General features: G+C 44.4%; 1 protein-coding gene across 2 annotated transcripts in view; it reads right to left on the minus strand.

Moving 5' to 3' along the window:
• LOC139420590 (uncharacterized protein C8orf34 homolog) overlaps window positions 1-22,771 on the minus strand; it is a 141,212-nt gene that overhangs the window by 56,577 nt on the left and 61,864 nt on the right. For both annotated transcript variants that reach the window (XM_071170778.1, XM_071170777.1), the window contains exons 8-10: window positions 21,712-21,847; window positions 3,757-3,935; window positions 2,640-2,707 (exon numbers count right to left, since the gene is read on the minus strand). In XM_071170778.1, the coding sequence (XP_071026879.1) occupies window positions 2,640-2,707; window positions 3,757-3,935; window positions 21,712-21,847 (383 nt within the window). The remainder of the gene's footprint in view (window positions 1-2,639; window positions 2,708-3,756; window positions 3,936-21,711; window positions 21,848-22,771) is intronic.

Below are 22,771 nucleotides of genomic sequence, written 5' to 3' on the forward strand. Positions count from 1 at the left end.
AATTGATCTTTGTTTCATAGTGTAGTTTGTCATTTATCTTTGTTTCATAGTGTAATTTGTCATTTATCTTTGTTTCATAGTGTAGTTTGTAATTTATCTTTGTTTCATAGTGTAGTTTGTAATTTATCTTTGTTTCATAGTGTAGTTTGTCATTTATCTTTGTTTCATAGTGTAATTTGTAATTTATCTTTGTTTCATAGTGTAGTTTGTCATTTATCTTTGTTTCATAGTGTAGTTTGTCATTTATCTTTGTTTCATAGTGTAGTTTGTCATTTATCTTTGTTTCATAGTGTAGTTTGTCATTTATCTTTGTTTCATAGTGTAGTTTGTAATTTATCTTTGTTTCATAGTGTAGTTTGTCATTTATCTTTGTTTCATAGTGTAATTTCTTCTTCTTCTTAATCAGTTTAGTCACATGATTTATTCATTTGCAGTTTGTTTGCCAATTGGCTGGGCTGCCAGACTTACTTGTCATTCCTGTTGCCTCATCCCTCTCAACCATACTATTTTTTAATTCCTCATCAACCCACAGGGATTTAACAGTTTTTACAGTCATTTTCAGGTTGCAGGCACTGGTTACAGTTTGAAGCTATTTCTTGAGTGGGCAGCTTGATGAAAAGCCAGTCAATATTTAAATCACCCAGAAAATTTCCCTCTCTGTTGATATCACATACGTTATCAAGCATTTCACACATATTAGCCAGATACTGACTGTTAGCAGTTGCTGGTCTATAGCAGCTTCCCACCAGAATGGGCATTAGGTGAGGCAGATGAACCTGTAGCCATACTACTTCAACAGTATTTAACATGAGATCCTCTCTAATCTTTACAGGAATGTGGTTCTGAATATAAACAGCTACACCTCCACCATTGGCATTTCTGTCTTTTCTGTAGATGTTATAACCTTGTATTTCTACCACTGTATCATCAAAGGTTTTATCTAAGTGAGTTACATAAATAGTCAGAACATGAATGTCATGTCAATTATTGATTTCATGAACCTTGTTTCTTAAGTATATAACTTCCTTTCTTGCAGCACCATGACTGTCATGGGTTAGAGTTAGCCTATAGCTAGCTCCATCAATGCAGAACCATGTCTGTCATGGGTTAGAGTTAGCCTATAGCTAGCTACATCAATGCAGAACCATGTCTGTCATGGGTTAGAGTTAGCCTATAGCTAGCTCCATCAATGCAGAACCATGTCTATCATGGGTTAGAGTTAGCCTATAGCTAGCTACATCAATGCAGAACCATGTCTGTCATGGGTTAGAGTTAGCCTATAGCTAGCTCCATCAATGCAGAACCATGTATGTCATGGGTTAGAGTTAGCCTATAGCTAGCTACATCAATGCAGAACCACGTCTGTCATGGGTTAGAGTTAGCCAATAGCTAGCTCCATCAATGCAGAACCACGACTGTCATGGGTTAGAGTTAGCCTATAGCTAGCTACATCAATGCAGAACCACGTCTGTCATGGGTTAGAGTTAGCCTATAGCTAGCTCCATCAATGCAGAACCATGACTGTCATGGGTTAGAGTTAGCCTATAGCTAACTACATCAATGCAGAACCATGTCTGTCATGGGTTAGAGTTAGCCTATAGCTAGCTCCATCAATGCAGAACCATGTCTGTCATGGGTTAGAGTTAGCCTATAGCTAGCTCCATCAATGCAGAACCATGTCTGCGGCACAAATTGCATCCTTTTCCCATTATAGTGCTCTACTTTTGACCAGGGCACATGGGGGGGGGGGTAAAATTAATGCACAATATAGGGGATAGGGAGCCATTTTGGACATATACTGTGGCCTCCCATATCAGGTGGAGTTATCACACGAACCGGCCATTGAACAATAGTCATGTGTCATTCACAGTCAAACTCAACTCTGGACCTCCCAGTTCCACTGCTTTTTAAAAATGTATTGTTCCCCTCTAATCAGCGACTGATTAAGACCTGGGACACCAGGTATATGCAATTAATTATCGGGTAGAAGAGGAAAACCAGCAGGCTCTGGACCTCGTAGGGTCTAGCCCATAGCTACATCTGTGGAGTACCAACCCTCAATGAACCCCATAGTTATCAAGCAAACCAGGATGTGTCAGTAGAAGGGGTACGCAGGTGGAATGGGGAGAGGGAGGGGAGGCGGCAGGGGGAGAGAGGGAGGGGAGGCGGCAGGGGGAGAGAGGGGGGGGAGGCGGCAGGGGGAGAGAGGGAGGGGAGGCGGCAGGGGGAGAGAGGGGGGAGGCGGCAGGGGGAGAGAGGGAGGAGGAGGCGGCAGGGGGAGAGAGGGTAGGAAGCGGCAGGGGGAGAGAGGGGGGAGGAAGCGGCAGGGGGAGAGAGGGGGGAGGAAGTGGCAGGGGGAGGGGGAGAGAGGGGGGAGGAGGCGGCAGGGGGAGAGAGGGGGGAGGAAGTGGCAGGGGGAGAGAGAGGGGAGGAAGCGGCAGGGGGAGAGAGGGGGGAGGAAGTGGCAGGGGGAGAGAGGGGGGAGAGGCATCAGGGGGAGGGGGGGCGAGGAGGCATCAGGGGGAGGGGGGGCGAGGAGGCATCGGGGGAGAGAGGGCAATTGTAAGTAAAGTGAGCTGGACTGCTTGGTGATGGATAGTGGGAAGAACAGACGGAGGGAAAGGAGAGCAGACACTTACTTGGACAAACATCTGGGACCCAGATTCACATTCCTGATCTCGAACCAGGGCTGTGTCCATCCCGGGACCTAATCAAAATGACAACCACACACAGAAAGAGCAACGACAAAACACGTTTGTCATTCAGCAGATGCACGTATCCAGACAGTAGTGACTGCATACATTTTCATACTGGTTCAGTGGCTACAAGGTGACACAATCAGGATATGACATAGTGTACGTATGCTCTCTGAGTTCAGTGGCTACAAGGTGACACAATCAGGATATGATATAGTGTACGTATGCTCTCTGAGTTCACTGGCTACAAGGTGACACTTTTCAGGATATAATATAGTGTACGTAGGCTCTCTGAGTTCACTGGCTACAAGGTGACACAATCAGGATATGACATAGTGTACGTATGCTCTCTGAGTTCAGTGGCTACAAGGTGACACAATCAGGATATGACATAGTGTACGTATGCTCTCTGAGTTCACTGGCTACAAGGTGACACAATCAGGATATGACATAGTGTACGTATGCTCTCTGAGTTCAGTGGCTACAAGGTGACACAATCAGGATATGATATAGTGTACGTATGCTATTTGAGTTCACTGGCTACAAGGTGACATAATCAGGATATAATATAGTGTACGTATGCTCTCTTGAGTTCAGTGGCTACAAGGTGACACTTTTCAGGATATAATATAGTGTACGTATGCTCTCTGAGTTCACTGGCTACAAGGTGACACAATCAGGATATGACATAGTGTACGTATGCTCTCTGAGTTCAGTGGCTACAAGGTGACACAATCAGGATATGACATAGTGTACGTATGCTCTCTGAGTTCACTGGCTACAAGGTGACACAATCAGGATATGGCATAGTGTACGTATGCTCTCTGAGTTCAGTGGCTACAAGGTGACACAATCAGGATATGATATAGTGTACGTATGCTATTTGAGTTCACTGGCTACAAGGTGACATAATCAGGATATAATATAGTGTACGTATGCTCTCTTGAGTTCAGTGGCTACAAGGTGACACTTTTCAGGATATGATATAGTGTATGTATGCTATTTGAGTTCACTGGCTACAAGGTGACACTTTTCAGGATATGTGAATTGTTTTACTCACAGGAGACGGGCACAGCTTGTAGGCGATGGGGAAGCCCATGTCCATCTGGCATGTTCACAGCAGTGTGTTCTGGGAAGAGGTGAAGGGGATAAGGGGGTCCGTGAGTGGGGACATGCTGGGGGGGACCATGGTGCTCCTCTGCTGGTCTACTGGCATCCGACAGACTGTCCCCTTGCAGCCTGTAGAGGAAACACAACACAACATTAGGCATACTCAACAACTACAGGCTGAATCACGTCAAGACAACTCACACGAATCGGCACACTTCACACGTCATCAATGCCGAGCTTTTAAACAAAATAGACACACACTAAACAAATCGCTAGCTCTCAGACGGGCACCATTGCACCGGTAACACACTCAACAACTGCAATGTTTCGGGAAATATTACAGACAGAAATATTCCTCAGCAATCCCCCCCCGGTCCCTTCTCAGACGATCCCACAGATGAAGATGCTGGATGTGAAGGTCCTGAGCTGGCGGGGTTACACTTAGTCTGTGGTTGTGAGGCCGGTTGGACGTACTGCCAAATTCTCTAAAACGACGTTGGAGGCGGCTTACGGTAGAGCAATTAACATTAAATTCTCTGGCAACCGCTCTGGTGGAAATTCCTGCAGTCAGCATGGCAATTGCACGCTCCCTCAAAACTTGAGACATCTGTGGCATTGTGTTGTGTGACAAAACAGCACATTTTAGAGTGGCTTTTTATGCTCCCCAGCACAAGGTGCACCTGTGTAATGATCATGCTGTTTAATCAGCTTCTTGATATGCCACACCTGTCAGGTGGATGGATTATCTTGGTAAAGCAGAAATGCTCACTAACAGGGATGTAAGCACATTGGTGAACAACATTTTAGAGAAAGAAGCTTTTTGTGTGTATTGAACATTTCTGGGATCTTTTTTTATTTAATCTCATGAAACATCAGTGTATATATATATATATACACAGCGCATTTGTAAAGTATTCAGACCCCTTGACTTTTTCCACATTGTTACGTTACAGCCTTATTGTAAAATGTATTAAATCGTTGTTTCCCCTCATCAAATCTACACACAATACCCCACAATGACATCACAATACCCCATAATGACAAAGCAAAAACTGTTTTTTATACAAAAAAACTGAAATATCACATTTACATAACTATTCAGACCCTTTACTCAGTACTTTGTTGAAGCAGCTTTGGCAGCGATTACAGCATCAAGTCTTCTTAGGTATGACGCTACAAGCTTGGCACATCTGTATTTGGGGAGTTTCTCCCATTCTTCTCTGCAGATCCTCTCAAGCTCTGTCAGGTTGGATGGGGAGCGTCACTGCACAGCTATTTTCAGGTCTCTCTAGAATTATTAGATTGGGTTCAAGTCCGGGTTTTGGCTGGGCCACTCATGGACATTCAGAGACTTGCCCCAACCCACTCCTTGGCTGTGTGCTTAGGGTCATTGTCCTGTTGGAAGGTGAACCTTCACCCCAGTCTGAGGTCCTGAGCGTTCTGGAGCAGTTTTTCAAGGATCTCTCTGTACTTTGCTCCGTTCATCTTTCCCTCGATCCTGACTAGTCTCCCAGTCCCTGCCGCTGTCAAACATCCCCACATCATGAGGCTGTTACCATGTTTCACCGTAGAGATGGTGCCAGGTTGGTGGCAGACACTTGGCATTCAGGCCAAAGAGTTCAATCTTGCTTACATCAGAACAGAGAATGTTGTTTCTCATGGTCTGAGAGCCCTTAAGGTACCTTTTGGTAAACTCCAAGCAGGCTGTTATGTGCCTTTTACTGAGGAGTGGCTTCCATCTGGCCACTCTACCATAAAGGCCTGATTGGTGGACTGCGGCAGAGATGGTTGTCCTTCTGGAAGGTTCTCTCATCACCACAGAGAAACTCTAGTTCTTGGTCCTTCTCCACCAATTTTGTATTTTATTTTTTTATTTAACCTTTATTTAACTAGGCAAGTCAGTTAAGAACAAATTCTTATTTACAATGGCGGCCGGCCCCTTGTTCAGGGGCAGAACAACAGATTTTTACCTTGTCAACTTGGGGATTCGATCTAGCAACCTTTTTTCGGTTACCTGCCCAATGCGCTAACCACTAGACTACCTGCCACCTCGATTGCTCAGTTTGGCAGGGCTGCCAGCTCTAGGAAGAGTCTTGGTGGTTCCAAACTTCTTCCATTAAAGAATGATGGAGGCCACCGTGTTATTGGGGACCTTCAATGCTGCAGACATTTTTGTGGTACGCTTCCCCAGATCTGTGCCTCGACACAATCCTGTCTCGGAGCTCTATGGACAAATACTTTGACCTCCCGGCTTGGTGTTTGCTCTGACGTGTACTGTCAGCTGTGGGACTTTATATAGACAGGTGTGTGCCTTTCCAAATCATATCCAATCAATTTAATTTATCACAGGTGGACTCCCATCAAGATGTAGAAACATCTCTAGGATGTTCAATGGAAACAGGATGTACCTGAGCTCAATTTACAGTCTCATAGCAAAGGGTCTTAATACTTATGTAAATGAGGTATTTCTGATCTGACACAATCACAACGTTCTGCTGATAAAACTATCAAATAAAGAAATATTTAGATATAGTGCCTTCAGAAAGTATTCATACCCCTTGATTTACTCCAAAATGTGTTGGTTTACAGCCTGAATTCAAAATGGAATTTAAAAAAAATTCTCATCCATCTCCACACAATACTGCATCATGATATAGTGAAACCCTGTGTTTAGATACAGTGCCTTGCGAAAGTATTCGGCCCCCTTGAACTTTGCGACCTTTTGCCACATTTCAGGCTTCAAACATAAAGATATAAAACTGTATTTTTTTGTGAAGAATCAACAACAAGTGGGACACAATCATGAAGTGGAAAAACATTTATTGGATATTTCAAACTTTTTTAACAAATCAAAAACTGAAAAATTGGGCGTGCAAAATTATTCAGCCCCTTTACTTTCAGTGCAGCAAACTCTCTCCAGAAGTTCAGTGAGGATCTCTGAATGATCCAATGTTGACCTAAATGACCAATGATGATAAATACAATCCACCTGTGTGTAATCAAGTCTCCGTATAAATGCACCTGCACTGTGATAGTCTCAGAGGTCCGTTAAAAGCGCAGAGAGCATCATGAAGAACAAGGAACACACCAGGCAGGTCCGAGATACTGTTGTGAAGAAGTTTAAAGCCGGATTTGGATACAAAAAGATTTCCCAAGCTTTAAACATCCCAAGGAGTACTGTGCAAGCAATAATATTGAAATGTAAGGAGTATCAGACCACTGCAAATCTACCAAGAGCTGGCCGTCCCTCTAAACTTTCAGCTCATACAAGGAGAAGACTGATCAGAGATGCAGCCAAGAGGCCCATGATCACTCTGGATGAACTGCAGAGATCTACAGCTGAGGTGGGAGACTCTGTCCATAGGACAGCAATCAGTCGTATATTGCACAAATCTGGCCTTTATGGAAGAGTGGCAAGAAGAAAGCCATTTCTTAAAGATATCCATAAAAAGTGTTGTTTAAAGTTTGCCACAAGCCACCTGGGAGACACACCAAACATGTGGAAGATGGTGCTCTGGTCTGATGAAACCAAAATTGAACTTTTTGGCAACAATGCAAAACGTTATGTTTGGCGTAAAAGCAACACAGCTGAACACACCATCCCCACTGTCAAACATGGTGGTGACAGCATCATGGTTTGGGCCTGCTTTTCTTCAGCAGGGACAGGGAAGATGGTTAAAATTGATGGGAAGATGGATGGAGCCAAATACAGGACCATTCTGGAAGAAAACCTGATGGAGTCTGCAAAAGACCTGAGACTGGGACGGAGATTTGTCTTCCAACAAGACAATGATCCAAAACATAAAGCAAAATCTACAATGGAATGGTTCAAAAATAAACATATCCAGGTGTTATAATGGCCAAGTCAAAGTCCAGACCTGAATCCAATCGAGAATCTGTGGAAAGAACTGAAAACTTCTGTTCACTAATGCTCTCCATCCAACCTCACTGAGCTCGAGCTTTGCAAGGAGGAATGGGAAAAAATGTCAGTCTCTCGATGTGCAAAACTCATAGAGACATACCCCAAGCGACTTACAGCTGTAATCGCAGCAAAAGGTGGCGCTACAAAGTATTAACTTAAGGGGGCTGAATAATTTTGCACGCCCAATTTTTCAGTTTTTGATTTGTTAAAAAAGTTTGAAATATCCAATAAATGTCGTTCCACTTCATGATTGTGTCCCACTTGTTGTTGATTCTTCACAAAAAAATACAGTTTTATATATTTATGTTTGAAGCCTGAAATGTTGCAAAAGGTCGCAAAGTTCAAGGGGGTCGAATACTTTCGCAAGGCACTGTATATACAGTAAATAAATTGTAGAAGCACCTTTGGCAGCGATTACAGCTGTGAGTCATTCTGGGTAAGTCTCTAAGGAACTTTCCACACCTGGATTGTGCCCCATATTGTTGAAAAAATAAGTATTATAGCTCTGTCAAATTGGTTGCTGATCATTCCTAGACAACCATTTTCAGGTCTTGCCATAGATTTCCAAGTAGATTTAAGACAAAACCGTAACTCAGCCACTCAGGAACATTCACTGTGTTCTTGGTAAGCAACTCCAAGTGTAGATTTGGCCTTGTGTTTTAGGTTATTGTCCCGCTGAAAGGTGAATTCATCTCCCAGTGTCTGACAGACAGCAGACTGAACCAGGTTTAAACTTTGTGATTGTTTTTAAAGTCACCATTGTCCTCATGGTGAAAGCAGTAATCCTCTTTCCTGAGCGGTGTCCTTCCTCAGCGACAAATGGTTTAGGAAGGACACCTGTGTCTCTGCTGTGACTGGATCTATTGATACAAAAAAGTATAATTAATGACTTCACCTCAAAGGGATATTTAATGTCTGCTTTTTTTTCACCCATCTACCAATAGGTGCCCTTCTTTACCCATCTACCAATAGGTGTCCTTCTTTACCCATCTACCAATAGGTGCCCTTCTTTACCCATCTACCAATAGGTGCCCTTCTTTACCCATCTACCAATAGGTGTCCTTCTTTACCCATCTACCAATAGGTGCCCTTCTTTACCCATCTACCAATAGGTGCCCTTCTTTACCCATCTACCAATAGGTGCCCTTCTTTACCCATCTACCAATAGGTGCCCTTCTTTACCCATCTACCAATAGGTGTCCTTCTTTACCCATCTACCAATAGGTGCCCTTCTTTACCCATCTACCAATAGGTGCCCTTCTTTACCCATCTACCAATAGGTGCCCTTCTTTACCCATCTACCAATAGGTGCCCTTCTTTGCGAGGCATTGGAGAACCTCCCTGGTCATTGTGGTTGAATCTGTGTTTCACTGTTCGACTGAGGGACCTTACAGATAATTGTATGTGTGGGTTACAGAGATGAGGTAGTAATGCAAACATCATGTTAAACACTATTATTGCACACAGAGTGAGTCCATGAAATTTCTTATGTGACTTGTTAAGCACATTTTTACTCCTTAACTTACTCCTGGCAGTATTTAAGAGGACAGCACCGGTGTCCAGGCTAAATTACTAATCTGTTCCTCATACCATCATGGCCACCTAATCATCCCCAGCTTCCAATTGGCTCATTCATCCCCCTCCTCTCTCTCCCCATGTAACTATTCCCCAGGTCGTTGCTGTAAATGAGAATGTGTTCTCAGTCAACTTACCTGGTAAAATAATGTCAGCCTTTAAGTACCTCTCTATTCACATCCCTGTCTCTCTGTATATTCATACCTCCTGATAAAGAACAAGGATTACCATTCAATAAATGAGCTACAGAAGACCATTGAGATACAGTAGTATCTTAAAGAGGCAATGTGGAGTTGAAACTATAACAAAGCCCATCCCCACCACTGTTTTGGTAAAAAGCTGAGGCATGGAGAAATGTGACCACTCTCAAATATCTTCATACCTCCTGATAAAAAGTCCAAAATGTGTTTGTTATCAAAAGACCGCCCTGAACTGATCTTATCACTTATCTTGTATATAATTTTCTCTTCAGACATTTTTTTCCTGTAGTTCCTCCCTCCCTCCCTCCAATGTTAAGCTCATTTTTCTGGGTGTTGGGCGCGATAGGGCCCACGATAGGGGCACGACTCTACCCGATGCCAGGGTGAGATAACGGTATCAGACCGGTCAGATGCCAAGCGTACCTCCATCCACTCCTCTCTCCCTCACTGTCTGGGCTTTCTTCTCTTTCTCTTTCATTTTCTTTTCATTCATTCTTCATTCATTCATTCCTTATCATGCCCCATTCAAGAAATTTAGAACCAGGAATAGATATAGCCCTTGGTTCTCCCCAGACCTGACTGCCCTTAACCAACACAAAAACATCCTATGGCGTTCTGCATTAGCATCGAACAGCCCCCGTGATATGCAGCTGTTCAGGGAAGCTAGAAACCATTATACACAGGCAGTTAGAAAAGCCAAGGCTAGCTTTTTCAAGCAGAAATTTGCTTCCTGCAACACTAACTCAAAAAAGTTCTGGGACACTGTAGACTTTACAGTGTCCCAGAACTTTTTTGAGTTAGTGTTGCTTCCTGCAACACAAACTCAAAAAGGTTCTGAGACACTGTAAAGTCCATGGAGAATAAGAACACCTCCTCCCAGCTGCCCACTGCACTGAAGATAGGAAACACTGTCACCACTGATAAATCCACCATAATTGAGAATTTCAATAAGTATTTTTCTACGGCTGGCCATGCTTTCCACCTGGCTACTCCTACCCCGGTCAACAGCACTGCACCCCCCACAGCAACTCGCCCAAGCCTTCCCCATTTCTCCTTCTCCCAAATCCGTTCAGCTGATGTTCTGAAAGAGCTGCAAAATCTGGACCCCTACAAATCAGCCGGGCTAGACAATCTGGACCCTTTCTTTCTAAAATTATCTGCCGAAATTGTTGCCACCCCTATTACTAGCCTGTTCAACCTCTCTTTCGTGTCGTCTGAGATTCCCAAAGATTGGAAAGCAGCTGCGGTCATCCCCCTCTTCAAAGGGGGGGACACTCTTGACCTAAACTGCTACAGACCTATATCTATCCTACCATGCCTTTCTAAGGTCTTCGAAAGCCAAGTCAACAAACAGATTACCGACCATTTCGAATCTCACCATACCTTCTCTGCTATGCAATCTGGTTTCAGAGCTGGTCATGGGTGCACCTCAGCCACGCTCAAGGTCCTAAACGATATCTTAACCGCCATCGATAAGAAACATTACTGTGCAGCCGTATTCATTGATCTGGCCAAGGCTTTCAACTCTGTCAATCACCACATCCTCATCGGCAGACTCGACAGCCTTGGTTTCTCAAATGATTGCCTCGCCTGGTTCACCAACTACTTCTCTGATAGAGTTTAGTGTGTCAAATCGGAGGGTCTGCTGTCCGGACCTTTGGCAGTCTCTATGGGGGTGCCACAGGGTTCAATTCTTGGACCGACTCTCTTCTCTGTATACATCAATGAGGTTGCTCTTGCTGCTGGTGAGTCTCTGATCCACCTCTACGCAGACGACACCATTCTGTATACTTCTGGCCCTTCTTTGGACACTGTGTTAACATCCCTCCAGGCAAGCTTCAATGCCATACAACTCTCCTTCCGTGGCCTCCAATTGCTCTTAAATACAAGTAAAACTAAATGCATGCTCTTCAACCGATCGCCACCTGCTCCTGCCCGCCTGTCCAACATCACTACTCTGGACGGCTCTGACTTAGAATACGTGGACAACTACAAATACTTAGGTGTCTGGTTAGACTGTAAACTCTCCTTCCAGACCCATATCAAACATCTCCAATCCAAAGTTAAATCTAGAATTGGCTTCCTATTTCGCAACAAAGCATGCCAAACATACCCTTGTAAAACTGACCATCCTACCAATCCTCGACTTTGGCGATGTCATTTACAAAATAGCCTCCAATACCCTACTCAACAAATTGGATGCAGTCTATCACAATGCAACCCATTTTGTCACCAAAGCCCCATATACTACCCACCATTGCGACCTGTACGCTCTCGTTGGCTGGCCCTCGCTTCATACTCGTCGCCAAACCCACTGGCTGTCATCTACAAGACCCTGCTAGGTAAAGTCCCCCCTTATCTCAGCTCGCTGGTCCCCATAGCATCTCCCAACTGTAGCACACGCTCCAGCAGGTATATCTCTCTAGTCACCCCCAAAACCAATTCTTTCTTTGGCCGCCTCTCCTTCTAGTTCTCTGCTGCCAATGACTGGAACGAACTACAAAAATCTCTGAAACTGGAAACACTTATCTCCCTCACTAGCTTTAAGCACCAACTGTCAGAGCAGCTCACAGATTACTGCACCTGTACATAGCCCACCTATAATTTAGCCCAAAACTCTTTCCCTAATGTATTTAATTAATTTATTAATTTTGCTCCTTTGCACCCCATTATTTTTATTTCTACTTTGCACAGTCTTCCACTGCAAATCAACCATTCCAGTGTTTTACTTGCTATATTGTATTTACTTTGCCACCATGGCCTTTTTCTGCCTTTACCTCCATTATCTCACCTCATTTGCTCACATCGTACATAGACTTGTTTATACTGTATTATTGACTGTATGTTTGTTTTACTCCATGTGTAACTCTGTGTCGTTGTATGTGTCGAACTGCTTTGCTTTATCTTGGCCAGGTCGCAATTGTAAATGAGAACTTGTTCTCAACTTGCCTACCTGGTTAAATAAAGGTGAAATATATATATATATATATATATATATATATTTTTTTTTTATCAGTTTGGTAATGAGCATTAAATGGGTATTAAGATGGGCAGATGGGGTTGTGAGGGTTTGTTAACTGTCTGAACGTTGAAGTTCAATAGTTTATATCTGTTTATATCAACAGTGAGCCGGCTCCTGGATCAGACTGGGTTCAAGTCCGGTCTCTGTCTGGGCAACGCAAGGACATTTAGAGACTTGCCCCGAAGCCGATTTGTTTCTCAAAATGGCACCCTGTTCCCTTGATAGTGTCCCCTTCCCGGCTGTAGTCAAAGTAGTGCACTATGCAGGGGAACAGGGTGCCATTTGTGATGCATCCACTGATGTTGTATCATATTTCAAACTAACTTTGGCGCTGTGCAGTATCTCTCCTCAGTGAAATGTCAGACATCTGCTTTCTCCCCTGTCTGTATGTTTATTTAACTAGGCAAGTCAGGTTTTAAGAACAAATTCTTATTTACAATGACGGCCTAGGAACAGTGGGTTAACTGCCTTGTTCAGGGGGCAGAACGACAGATTTTTTTTAACCTCGTCAGCTAGGGGACTCCCAATCACGGGCCGGTTGTGATACAGCCTGGAATCGAACCAGGGTCTGTAGCCGACACCTCGAGCACTGAGATTCAGTGCCTTAGACCACTGCGCCACTCGGGAGCCCGTTCTGGGCAATTTTCTGCTCTGTCCTCTTTAACCTGACCACTAGACCCTCTAGAGGTCTATGGACTAAATATCTGTCTGTTCTAGATGGGGAGGGGAGGGCCCTAAACACATCACTGGCCTGGAAATGCCTTCAACAGATGACACAGACCACAGACTGCTCTTTTCTGGACACACGTGACCCTAATATCAAAAGTACTCACCCCCCCCCCCCCTTTAACTTATTTCACATTTTATTTATTCTCGATTAAAAATAATTACAAATCTCACCCATCTACACACAATACCACATGAAGTCAAAGTAAAGTCATAACGAAAAAAGTAACGACAAAGTGAAGATACGTTTTTAGAAAATTTCATCAAATGTATTTAAAATAAAATACAGCAATATCTAATTTACGTAAAACCTCCCATTTGTGTTGATATTCTGTTCCTCCCCCTGACAATCTGAACAGAGCTCATCTTTGAGATGATCAAAGTCCACCTGTGGCCAATTCAATTGTTTGGACATTTGTTTGGACATAATTTAGAAAAAAACACACAAGTCTACAGTATATTAAAGGTCCCACAGTTGACAGGAACTATACCATGAAGTCCAAAGAACTGTCCGCAGATCTCTGAGATTGTGATGAGGCATCTAGGGAAGGGTATAAAACCATGTCTAGAGTGATGAAAGTTTCCAAGAGCACGGCGGTCTACATCATTTGGAAATTGTTAAAATATGGAACTACCCAGACTCTGCCTAGAGGTGGCCGTCAGGCTAAACTGAGCAACCGGGCAGGAAGGACCTTGGTCAGGGAGGTGACCAAGAACCCAATGACCACTCTGACAGACCTACAGAGTTCCTTGGCTGAGATGGGAGAACCTGCCAGAAGGACAACTGTCTCTACAGCACTTCACCAATCTAAGATTTATGGGAGAGTGGCCAGACAGAAGACGCTCCTGAGAAAAAGGGACATGACAGCCCGCCTGTAGTTTGTAAGAGAAAACATGTAAAAGACTCTGAGAGCATCAGAGTCCTGAATTCAAAGTGATATGTCTGGAGAAAAACTGGGCACAGAGCAACACCTATCTAACACCAGCCCTACCGTGAAGCATGGTTGTGGCAGAATCATGCTATGGGGATGGGAGACTGGTGGGAGGGACTGGGAGACTGGTAAAGATAGAGGGAACAATGAATGGAGACAAATACAGGCAAATCCTTGATGAGAACCTGCTTCAGAGTGCAGACGACCTTAGACTGGGGGGGTGAAGTTATTCATTCCTACAGGACAATGACCCCCCAAGCATACAGCCAAAGCAACGCTGGAATGGCTTCAGAACAAGAATGTGAAAGTCCTTGAGTGGCCCAGCCAAAGTCCAGACCTGAATCACATTGAAAATCTGTGGAAAGACTTGAAGATTGCTGTTCACCGCCGCTCCCCATCTAACTTAACAGAGCTTGAAAACATCTACAAAGAAGAATGGAAGAAAATCCCCAAATCCAGATGTGCAAAGTTGATTCAGACAAAGTATTGACTATGTAAATGAGATATTTCTGTATTTCATGTTCAATGCACAATCGAGATCATCCTGTCGGGCTGTATCACTGCCAGGTAGGGCAACTGCACCGCCCTCAACCGTAAGGCTCTCCAGAGGGTAGTGAGGTCTGCACAACGCATCACCGGGGGCAAATTACCTGCCCTCCAGGACACCTACACCACCCGATGTCACAGGAAGGCCAAAAAGATCATCAAGGACAACAACCACCCGAGCCACTGCCTGTTCACCCCGTTATCATCCAGAAGGCGAGGTCAGTACAGGTGCATCAAAGCTGGGACCGAGAGACTGAAAAACAGCTTCTATCTCAAGGCCATCAGACTGTTAAACAGCCACCACTAACATCTACTTGCCTATGCTGTTCGTTCGTCCATCACTCATCCATATATTTATATGTACATATGTACATATTCTTATTCACCCCTTTAGATGTGTGTGTATAAGATAGTTGTTGTGAATTTGTTAGATTACTTGTTAGATATTACTGCACTGTCGGAACGAGAAGAACAAGCATTTCGCTACACTCACATTAACATCTGCTAACCATGTGTATGTGACCAAAAACATCTGCTAGCCATGTGCATGTGACCAATAACATCTGCTAACCATGTGCATGTGACCAATAACATCTGCTAACCATGTGTATGTGACCAATAACATCTGCTAACCATGTGTATGTGACCAATAACATCTGCTAACCATGTGCATGTGACCAATAACATCTGCTAGCCATGTGTATGTGACCAAAAACATCTGCTAGCCATGTGCATGTGACCAATAACATCTGCTAACCATGTGCATGTGACCAATAACATCTGCTAACCATGTGTATGTGACCAATAACATCTGCTAACCATGTGTATGTGACCAATAACATCTGCTAACCATGTGCATGTGACCAATAACATCTGCTAGCCATGTGTATGTGACCAATAACATCTGCTAGCCATGTGCATGTGACCAATAACATCTGCTAACCATGTGTATGTGACCAATAACATCTGCTAGCCATGTGCATGTGACCAATAACATCTGCTAACCATGTGCATGTGACCAATAACATCTGCTAACCATGTGCATGTGACCAATAACATCTGTTAACCATGTGCATGTGACCAATAACATCTGCTAACCATGTGTATGTGACCAATAACATCTGCTAGCCATGTGCATGTGACCAATAACATCTGCTAACCATGTGCATGTGACCAATAACATATGTTAACCATGTGTATGTGACCAATAACATCTGCTAACCATGTGTATGTGACCAATCACATCTACTAACCATGTGTATGTGACCAATAACATCTGCTAACCATGTGTATGTGACCAATAACATCTGCTAGCCATGTGCATGTGACCAATAACATCTGCTAACCAAGTGTATGTGACCAATAACATCTGCTAGCCATGTGCATGTGACCAATAACATCTGCTAGCCATGTGCATGTGACCAATAACATCTGCTAACCATGTGCATGTGACCAATAACATCTGTTAACCATGTGTATGTGACCAATAACATCTGCTAACCATGTGTATGTGACCAATCACATCTGCTAACCATGTGTATGTGACCAATAACATCTGCTAACCATGTGTATGTGACCAATAACATCTGCTAACCATGTGTATGTGACCAATAACATATGCTAGCCATGTGTATGTGACCAATAACATCTGCTAACCATGTGTATGTGACCAATAACATCTGCTAACCATGTGTATGTGACCAATAACATATGCTAGCCATGTGTATGTGACCAATAACATCTGCTAACCATGCGTATGTCACCAATAACATCTGCTAACCATGTGTATGTGACCAATAACATCTGCTAACCATGTGACCAATAACATCTGCTAACCATGTGACCAATAACATCTGCTAACCATGTGTATGTGACCAATAACATCTGCTAACCATGTGACCAATAACATCTGCTAACCATGTGACCAATAACATCTGCTAACCATGTGTATGTGACCAATAACATCTGCTAACCATGTGTATGTGACCAATAACATCTACTAACCATGTGACCAATAACATCTGCTAACCATGTGACCATTAACATCTGCTAACCATGTGACCAATAACATCTGCTAACCATGTGACCATTAACATCTGCTAACCATGTGACCATTAACATCTACTAACCATGTGTATGTGACCAATAACATCTGCTAACCATGTGTATGTGACCATTAACATCTACTAACCATGTGTATGTGACCAATAACATCTGCTAACCATGTGTATGTGACCAATAACATCTGCTAACCCCAAAATGGGATTTGATTAGAATACTTTTGCAAAAAAAATCTAAAACACGTTTTCACTTTGTCATTATAGGGTATTGTGTGTAGATGGGTAAGACTTTTTTAAACCATTTTGAATTCAGGCTGTAACACGACAAAATGTGAAGTAAAGAGGAATGAATACTTTCTGAATGAACTGTAAATAAACAGGGGAGAGAGAAAGAGAGACTGGTATGAGGAGAGAGCAGACACGCCTGTGAACAGAAGGCAATAAAGCCAGGGGTCACAGGTCAAAAGGAAGCAGATGGAGTGACATGGAGAGAAGGAGGAGAGGGATTGGCTCTCACTTCCAAACAAAAAGGTTTACAGTGTGTGTTCTAGATTTTTTTTTTTACTGCCTGTGAAATCTATCTGTACCTCTTAATAAAAAACCTCTCCATCCTACTAATAAACCTGCTTCCCTGAAGTCTAGTGCATGTGGGGAGGTTTGACTTGAAGAGACATAGAGTATGTCTACTGGTCTAATATAGAGACATGGAATTCAAATGTGGCCAAATACTAACATAGAAGTTGATGATATCATTCAGAGGTGAACTAGTGTCTCTCTCTCACACATGTCCCAGGAACATCCGTGCAGAGGAAGCCTATGGAAGTCAGACAAGCATTCACCATATACCCCTCCTCCAAGATAAATACTGGAGGTACCATAGCCCTCTCCTCTCAGATAAATACTGAGACCATACCCCTCTCCTCTCAGATAAATACTGAGAGACCATACCTCTCTCCTCTCAGATAAATACTGAGGGACCATACCCCTCTCCTCTCAGATAAATACTGAGGGACCATACCCTTCTCCTCTCAGATAAATACTGAGACCATACCCCTCTCCTCTCAGATAAATACTGAGGGACCATACCCCTCTCCTCTCAGATAAATACTGAGGGACCATACCCCTCTCCTCTCAGATAAATACTGAGGGACCATACCCTTCTCCTCTCAGATAAATACTGAGACCATACCCCTCTCCTCTCAGATAAATACTGAGGGACCATACCCCTCTCCTCTCAGATAAATACTGAGGGACCATACCCCTCTCCTCTCCTCTCAGATAAATACTGAGAGACCATACCCCTCTCCTCTCAGATAAATACTGAGACCATACCCCTCTCCTCTCAGATAAATACTGAGGGACCATAACCCTCTCCTCTCAGATAAATACTGAGGGACCATACCCCTCTCCTCTCCTCTCAGATAAATACTGAGAGACCATACCCCTCTCCTCTCAGATAAATACTGAGGGACCATACCCCTCTCCTCTCCTCTCAGATAAATACTGAGAGACCATACCCCTCTCCTCTCAGATAAATACTGAGGGACCATACCCCTCTCCTCTCCTCTCAGATAAATACTGAGGGACCATACCCCTCTCCTCTCCTCTCAGATAAATACTGAGACCATACCCCTCTCCTCTCAGATAAATACTGAGACCATACCCCTCTCCTCTCAGATACATACTGAGGGACCATACCCCTCTCCTCTCAGATACATACTGAGGGACCATACCCCTCTCCTCTCAGATAAATACTGAGACCATACCCATCTCCTCTCAGATACATACTGAGGGACCATACCCCTCTCCTCTCCTCTCAGATAAATACTGAGGGACCATACCCCTCTCCTCTCAGATAAATACTGAGACCATACCCCTCTCCTCTCAGATAAATACTGAGACCATACCCTCTCTCCTCTCAGATAAATACTGAGGGACCATACCCCTCTCCTCTCAGATATATACTGAGGGACCATACCCCTCTCCTCTCAGATACATACTGTGGGACCATACCCCTCTCCTCTCAGATAAATACTGAGGGACCATACCCCTCTCCTCTCAGATAAATACTGAGAGACCATACCCCTCTCCTCTCCTCTCAGATAAATACTGAGACCATACCCCTCTCCTCTCAGATAAATACTGAGAGACCATACCCCTCTCCTCTCAGATAAATACTGAGGACATACCCCTCTCCTCTCAGATAAATACTGAGACCATACCCCTCTCCTCTCAGATACATACTGAGACCATACCCCTCTCCTCTCCTCTCAGATAAATACTGAGGACATACCCCTCTCCTCTCAGATACATACTGAGACCATACCCCTCTCCTCTCAGATAAATACTGAGGGACCATACCCATCTCCTCTCAGATAAATACTGAGACCATACCCCTCTCCTCTCAGATAAATACTGAGGGACCATACCCCTCTCCTCTCAGATAAATACTGAGGGACCATACCCCTCTCCTCTCAGATAAATACTCAAATCAAATCAAATCAAATCAAATTTTATTTGTCACATACACATGGTTAGCAGATGTTAATGCGAGTGTAGCGAAATGCTTGTGCTTCTAGTTCCGACAATGCAGTAATAACAAGTAATCTAACTAACAATTCCAAAACTACTGTCTTGTACACAGTGTAAGGGGATAAAGAATATGTACATAAGGATATATGAATGAGTGATGGTACAGAGCAGCATAGGCAAGATACAGTAGATGGTATCGGGTACAGTATGTACAAATGAGATGAGTATGTAAACAAAGTGGCATAGTATAGTATAAAGTGGCTAGTGATACATGTATTACATAAGGATACCGTCGATGATATAGAGTACAGTATATACGTATGCGTATGAGATTAATAATGTAGGGTAAGTAACATTTATATAAGGTAGCATTGTTTAAAGTGGCTAGTGATATATTTACATCATTTCCCATCAATTCCCATTATTAAAGTGGCTGGAGTTGAGTCAGTGTCAGTGTGTTGGCAGCAGCCACTCAGTGTTAGTGGTGGCTGTTTAACAGTCTGATGGCCTTGAGATAGAAGCTGTTTTTCAGTCTCTCGGTCCCAGCTTTGATGCACCTGTACTGACCTCGCCTTCTGGATGATAGCGGGGTGAACAGGCAGTGGCTCGGGTGGTTGATGTCCTTGATGATCTTTATGGCCTTCCTGTGACATCGGGTGGTGTAGGTGTCCTGGAGGGCAGGTAGTTTGCCCCCGGTGATGCGTTGTGCAGACCTCACTACCCTCTGGAGAGCCTTACGGTTGAGGGCGGTGCAGTTGCCATACCAGGCTACATACCAGGCTACTCATTCCCCTCTCCTCTCAGATAAATACTGAGACCATACCCCTCTCCTCTCAGATAAATACTGAGACCATACCCCTCTCCTCTCAGATAAATACTGAGACCATACCCCTCTCCTCTCAGATAAAAACTGAGGGACAATACCCCTCTCCTCTCCTCTCAGATAAATACTGAGGGACCATACCCCTCTCCTCTCCTCTCAGATAAATACTGAGACCATTCCCCTCTCCTCTCAGATAAATACTGAGACCATACCCCTCTCCTCTCAGATAAATACTGAGACCATTCCCCTCTCCTCTCAGATAAATACTGAGACCATACCCCTCTCCTCTCAGATAAATACTGAGACCATACCCCTCTCCTCTCAGATAAATACTGAGGGACAATACCCCTCTCCTCTCCTCTCAGATAAATACTGAGGGACCATACCCGTCTCCTCTCAGATAAATACTGAGACCATACCCCTCTCCTCTCAGATAAATACTGAGACCATACCCCTCTCCTCTCAGATAATACTGAGGGGCCATACCCCTCTCCTCTCAGATAAATACTGAGACCATACCCCTCTCCTCTCAGATAAATACTGAGACCATACCCCTCTCCTCTCCGATAAATACTGAGACCATACCCCTCTCCTCTCAGATAAATACTGAGGGACCATACCCCTCTCCTCTCAGATAAATACTGAGACCATACCCCTCTCCTCTCAGATAAATACTGAGGGACCATACCCCTCTCCTCTCCTCTCAGATAAATACATGCTGAATAGACAGTAGAGCAGTGTTTGACCTGTCCCACTCTGTGTAAATGGAGCTACCAAGTTATAGAGCAGACAGACAGACAAACGGAAAAACAGACAACGAGCCAGCCATCAAGACAGACAGTCAGTCAAACAGTCAGTCAGACAGACAAACAGACAGATGGTCAGACAGACGGACAGGTAAGGACCAGGTAGTCAGAGAATAGGACAGGTAAAGGCCAGGTAGTCAGGGTAATGGACAGGTTAGGGCCAGGTATACAGAGTAAAGAGTAAAAGACAGGTTAGGGCCAGGTATTCAGAGTAAAGAGTAAAGGACAGGTTAGGGCCAGGTATTCAGGGTAATGGACAGGTTAGGGCCAGGTATTCAGAGTAAAGAGTAAAGGACAGGTTAGGTCCAGGTATTCAGGGTAATGGACAGGTTAGGGCCAGGTATTCAGAGTAAAGGACAGGTTAGGGCCAGGTATTCAGAGTAAAGAGTAAAGGACAGGTTAGGGCCAGGCATTCAGAGTAAAGAGTAAAGGACAGGTTAGGGCCAGGTATTCAGAGTAAAGGACAGGTTAGGGCCAGGTATTCAGAGTAAAGAGTAAAGGACAGGTTAGGGCCAGGTATTCAGAGTAAAGGACAGGTTAGGGCCAGGTATTCAGAGTAAAGAGTAAAGGACAGGTTAGGGCCAGGTATTCAGAGTAAAGAGTAAAGGACAGGTTAGGGACAGGTATTCAGAGTAAAGGACAGGTTAGGGCCAGGTATTCAGAGTAAAGAGTAAAGGACAGGTTAGGGCCAGGTATCAGGGTAAAGGACAGGTTAGGGCCAGGTATTCAGAGTAAAGAGTAAAGGACAGGTAAATATTTACCTTGCACACCTAGAGCAGATGTTGAGGGTGACCTTGGCCTGGGGTTCTGGGCAGTAGGAGCTACGACCCTGGCTGAACTTACTGCCTGACGGAGCCAGCCCTGTTACCCCCTCCATACGCAGGTCATCTAGGTCCTCTGGAAAGGGAGAAGGAGAGGGAGTAAGTGGAGGAGAGTGGAAGAGACAGAGGAGGAGAAAGAGAAGGGGACAGAAGGGGAGACTGTGTCTGTGTGCCTACATTGCCAGGGCGTATGTGTCTGTGTGCCCACAGTACCAGGGCGTATGTGTCTGTATGCCAACAATGCCAGGGTGTATGTGCCTGTGTGCCCACAGTGCCAGGGCGTATGTCGCCCCCAGCTGGTGAGGGTAGGTAACAACATCTCCACCCCACTGATCCTCAACACTCGGGCCCCACAAGGGTGCCTTCTGAGCCCTCTCCTGTACTCCCTGTTAACCCACGACTGCGTGGCCATGCACGCCTCCAACTCAATCATCAAGTTTGCGGACGACACAACAGTGGTAGGCTTGATTACCAAACACGACGAGACGGCCTACAGGGAGGAGGTGAGGGCCCTCGGAGTGTGGTGTCAGGAAAATAACCTCTCACTCAACGTCAACAAAACTAAGGAGATGATTGTGGACTTCAGGAAACAGCAGAGGGAACACCCCCCTATCCACATCGATGGAACAATAGTGGAGAGGGTAGTAAGTTTTAAGTTCCTCGGCGTACACATCACAGACAAACTGAATTGGTCCACCCACACAGACAGCATTGTGAAGAAGGCGCAGCAGCGCCTCTTCAACCTCAGGAGGCTGAAGAAATTTGGCTTGTCACCAAAAGCACTCACAAACTTCTACAGATGCACAATCGAGATCATCCTGTCGGGCTGTATCACCGCCTGGTACGGCAACTGCTCCGCCCTCAACCCTAAGGCTCTCCAGAGGGAAGTGAGGTCTGCACAACGCATCACCGGGGGCAAACTACCTGTCCTCCAGGACACCTACACCACCCGATGTTACAGGAAGGCCATAAAGATCATCAAGGACAACAACCACCCGAG

The sequence above is a fragment of the Oncorhynchus clarkii genome, chromosome 11 (assembly GCF_045791955.1).
Source record: "Oncorhynchus clarkii lewisi isolate Uvic-CL-2024 chromosome 11, UVic_Ocla_1.0, whole genome shotgun sequence".
NCBI lineage: Eukaryota > Metazoa > Chordata > Actinopteri > Salmoniformes > Salmonidae > Oncorhynchus > Oncorhynchus clarkii.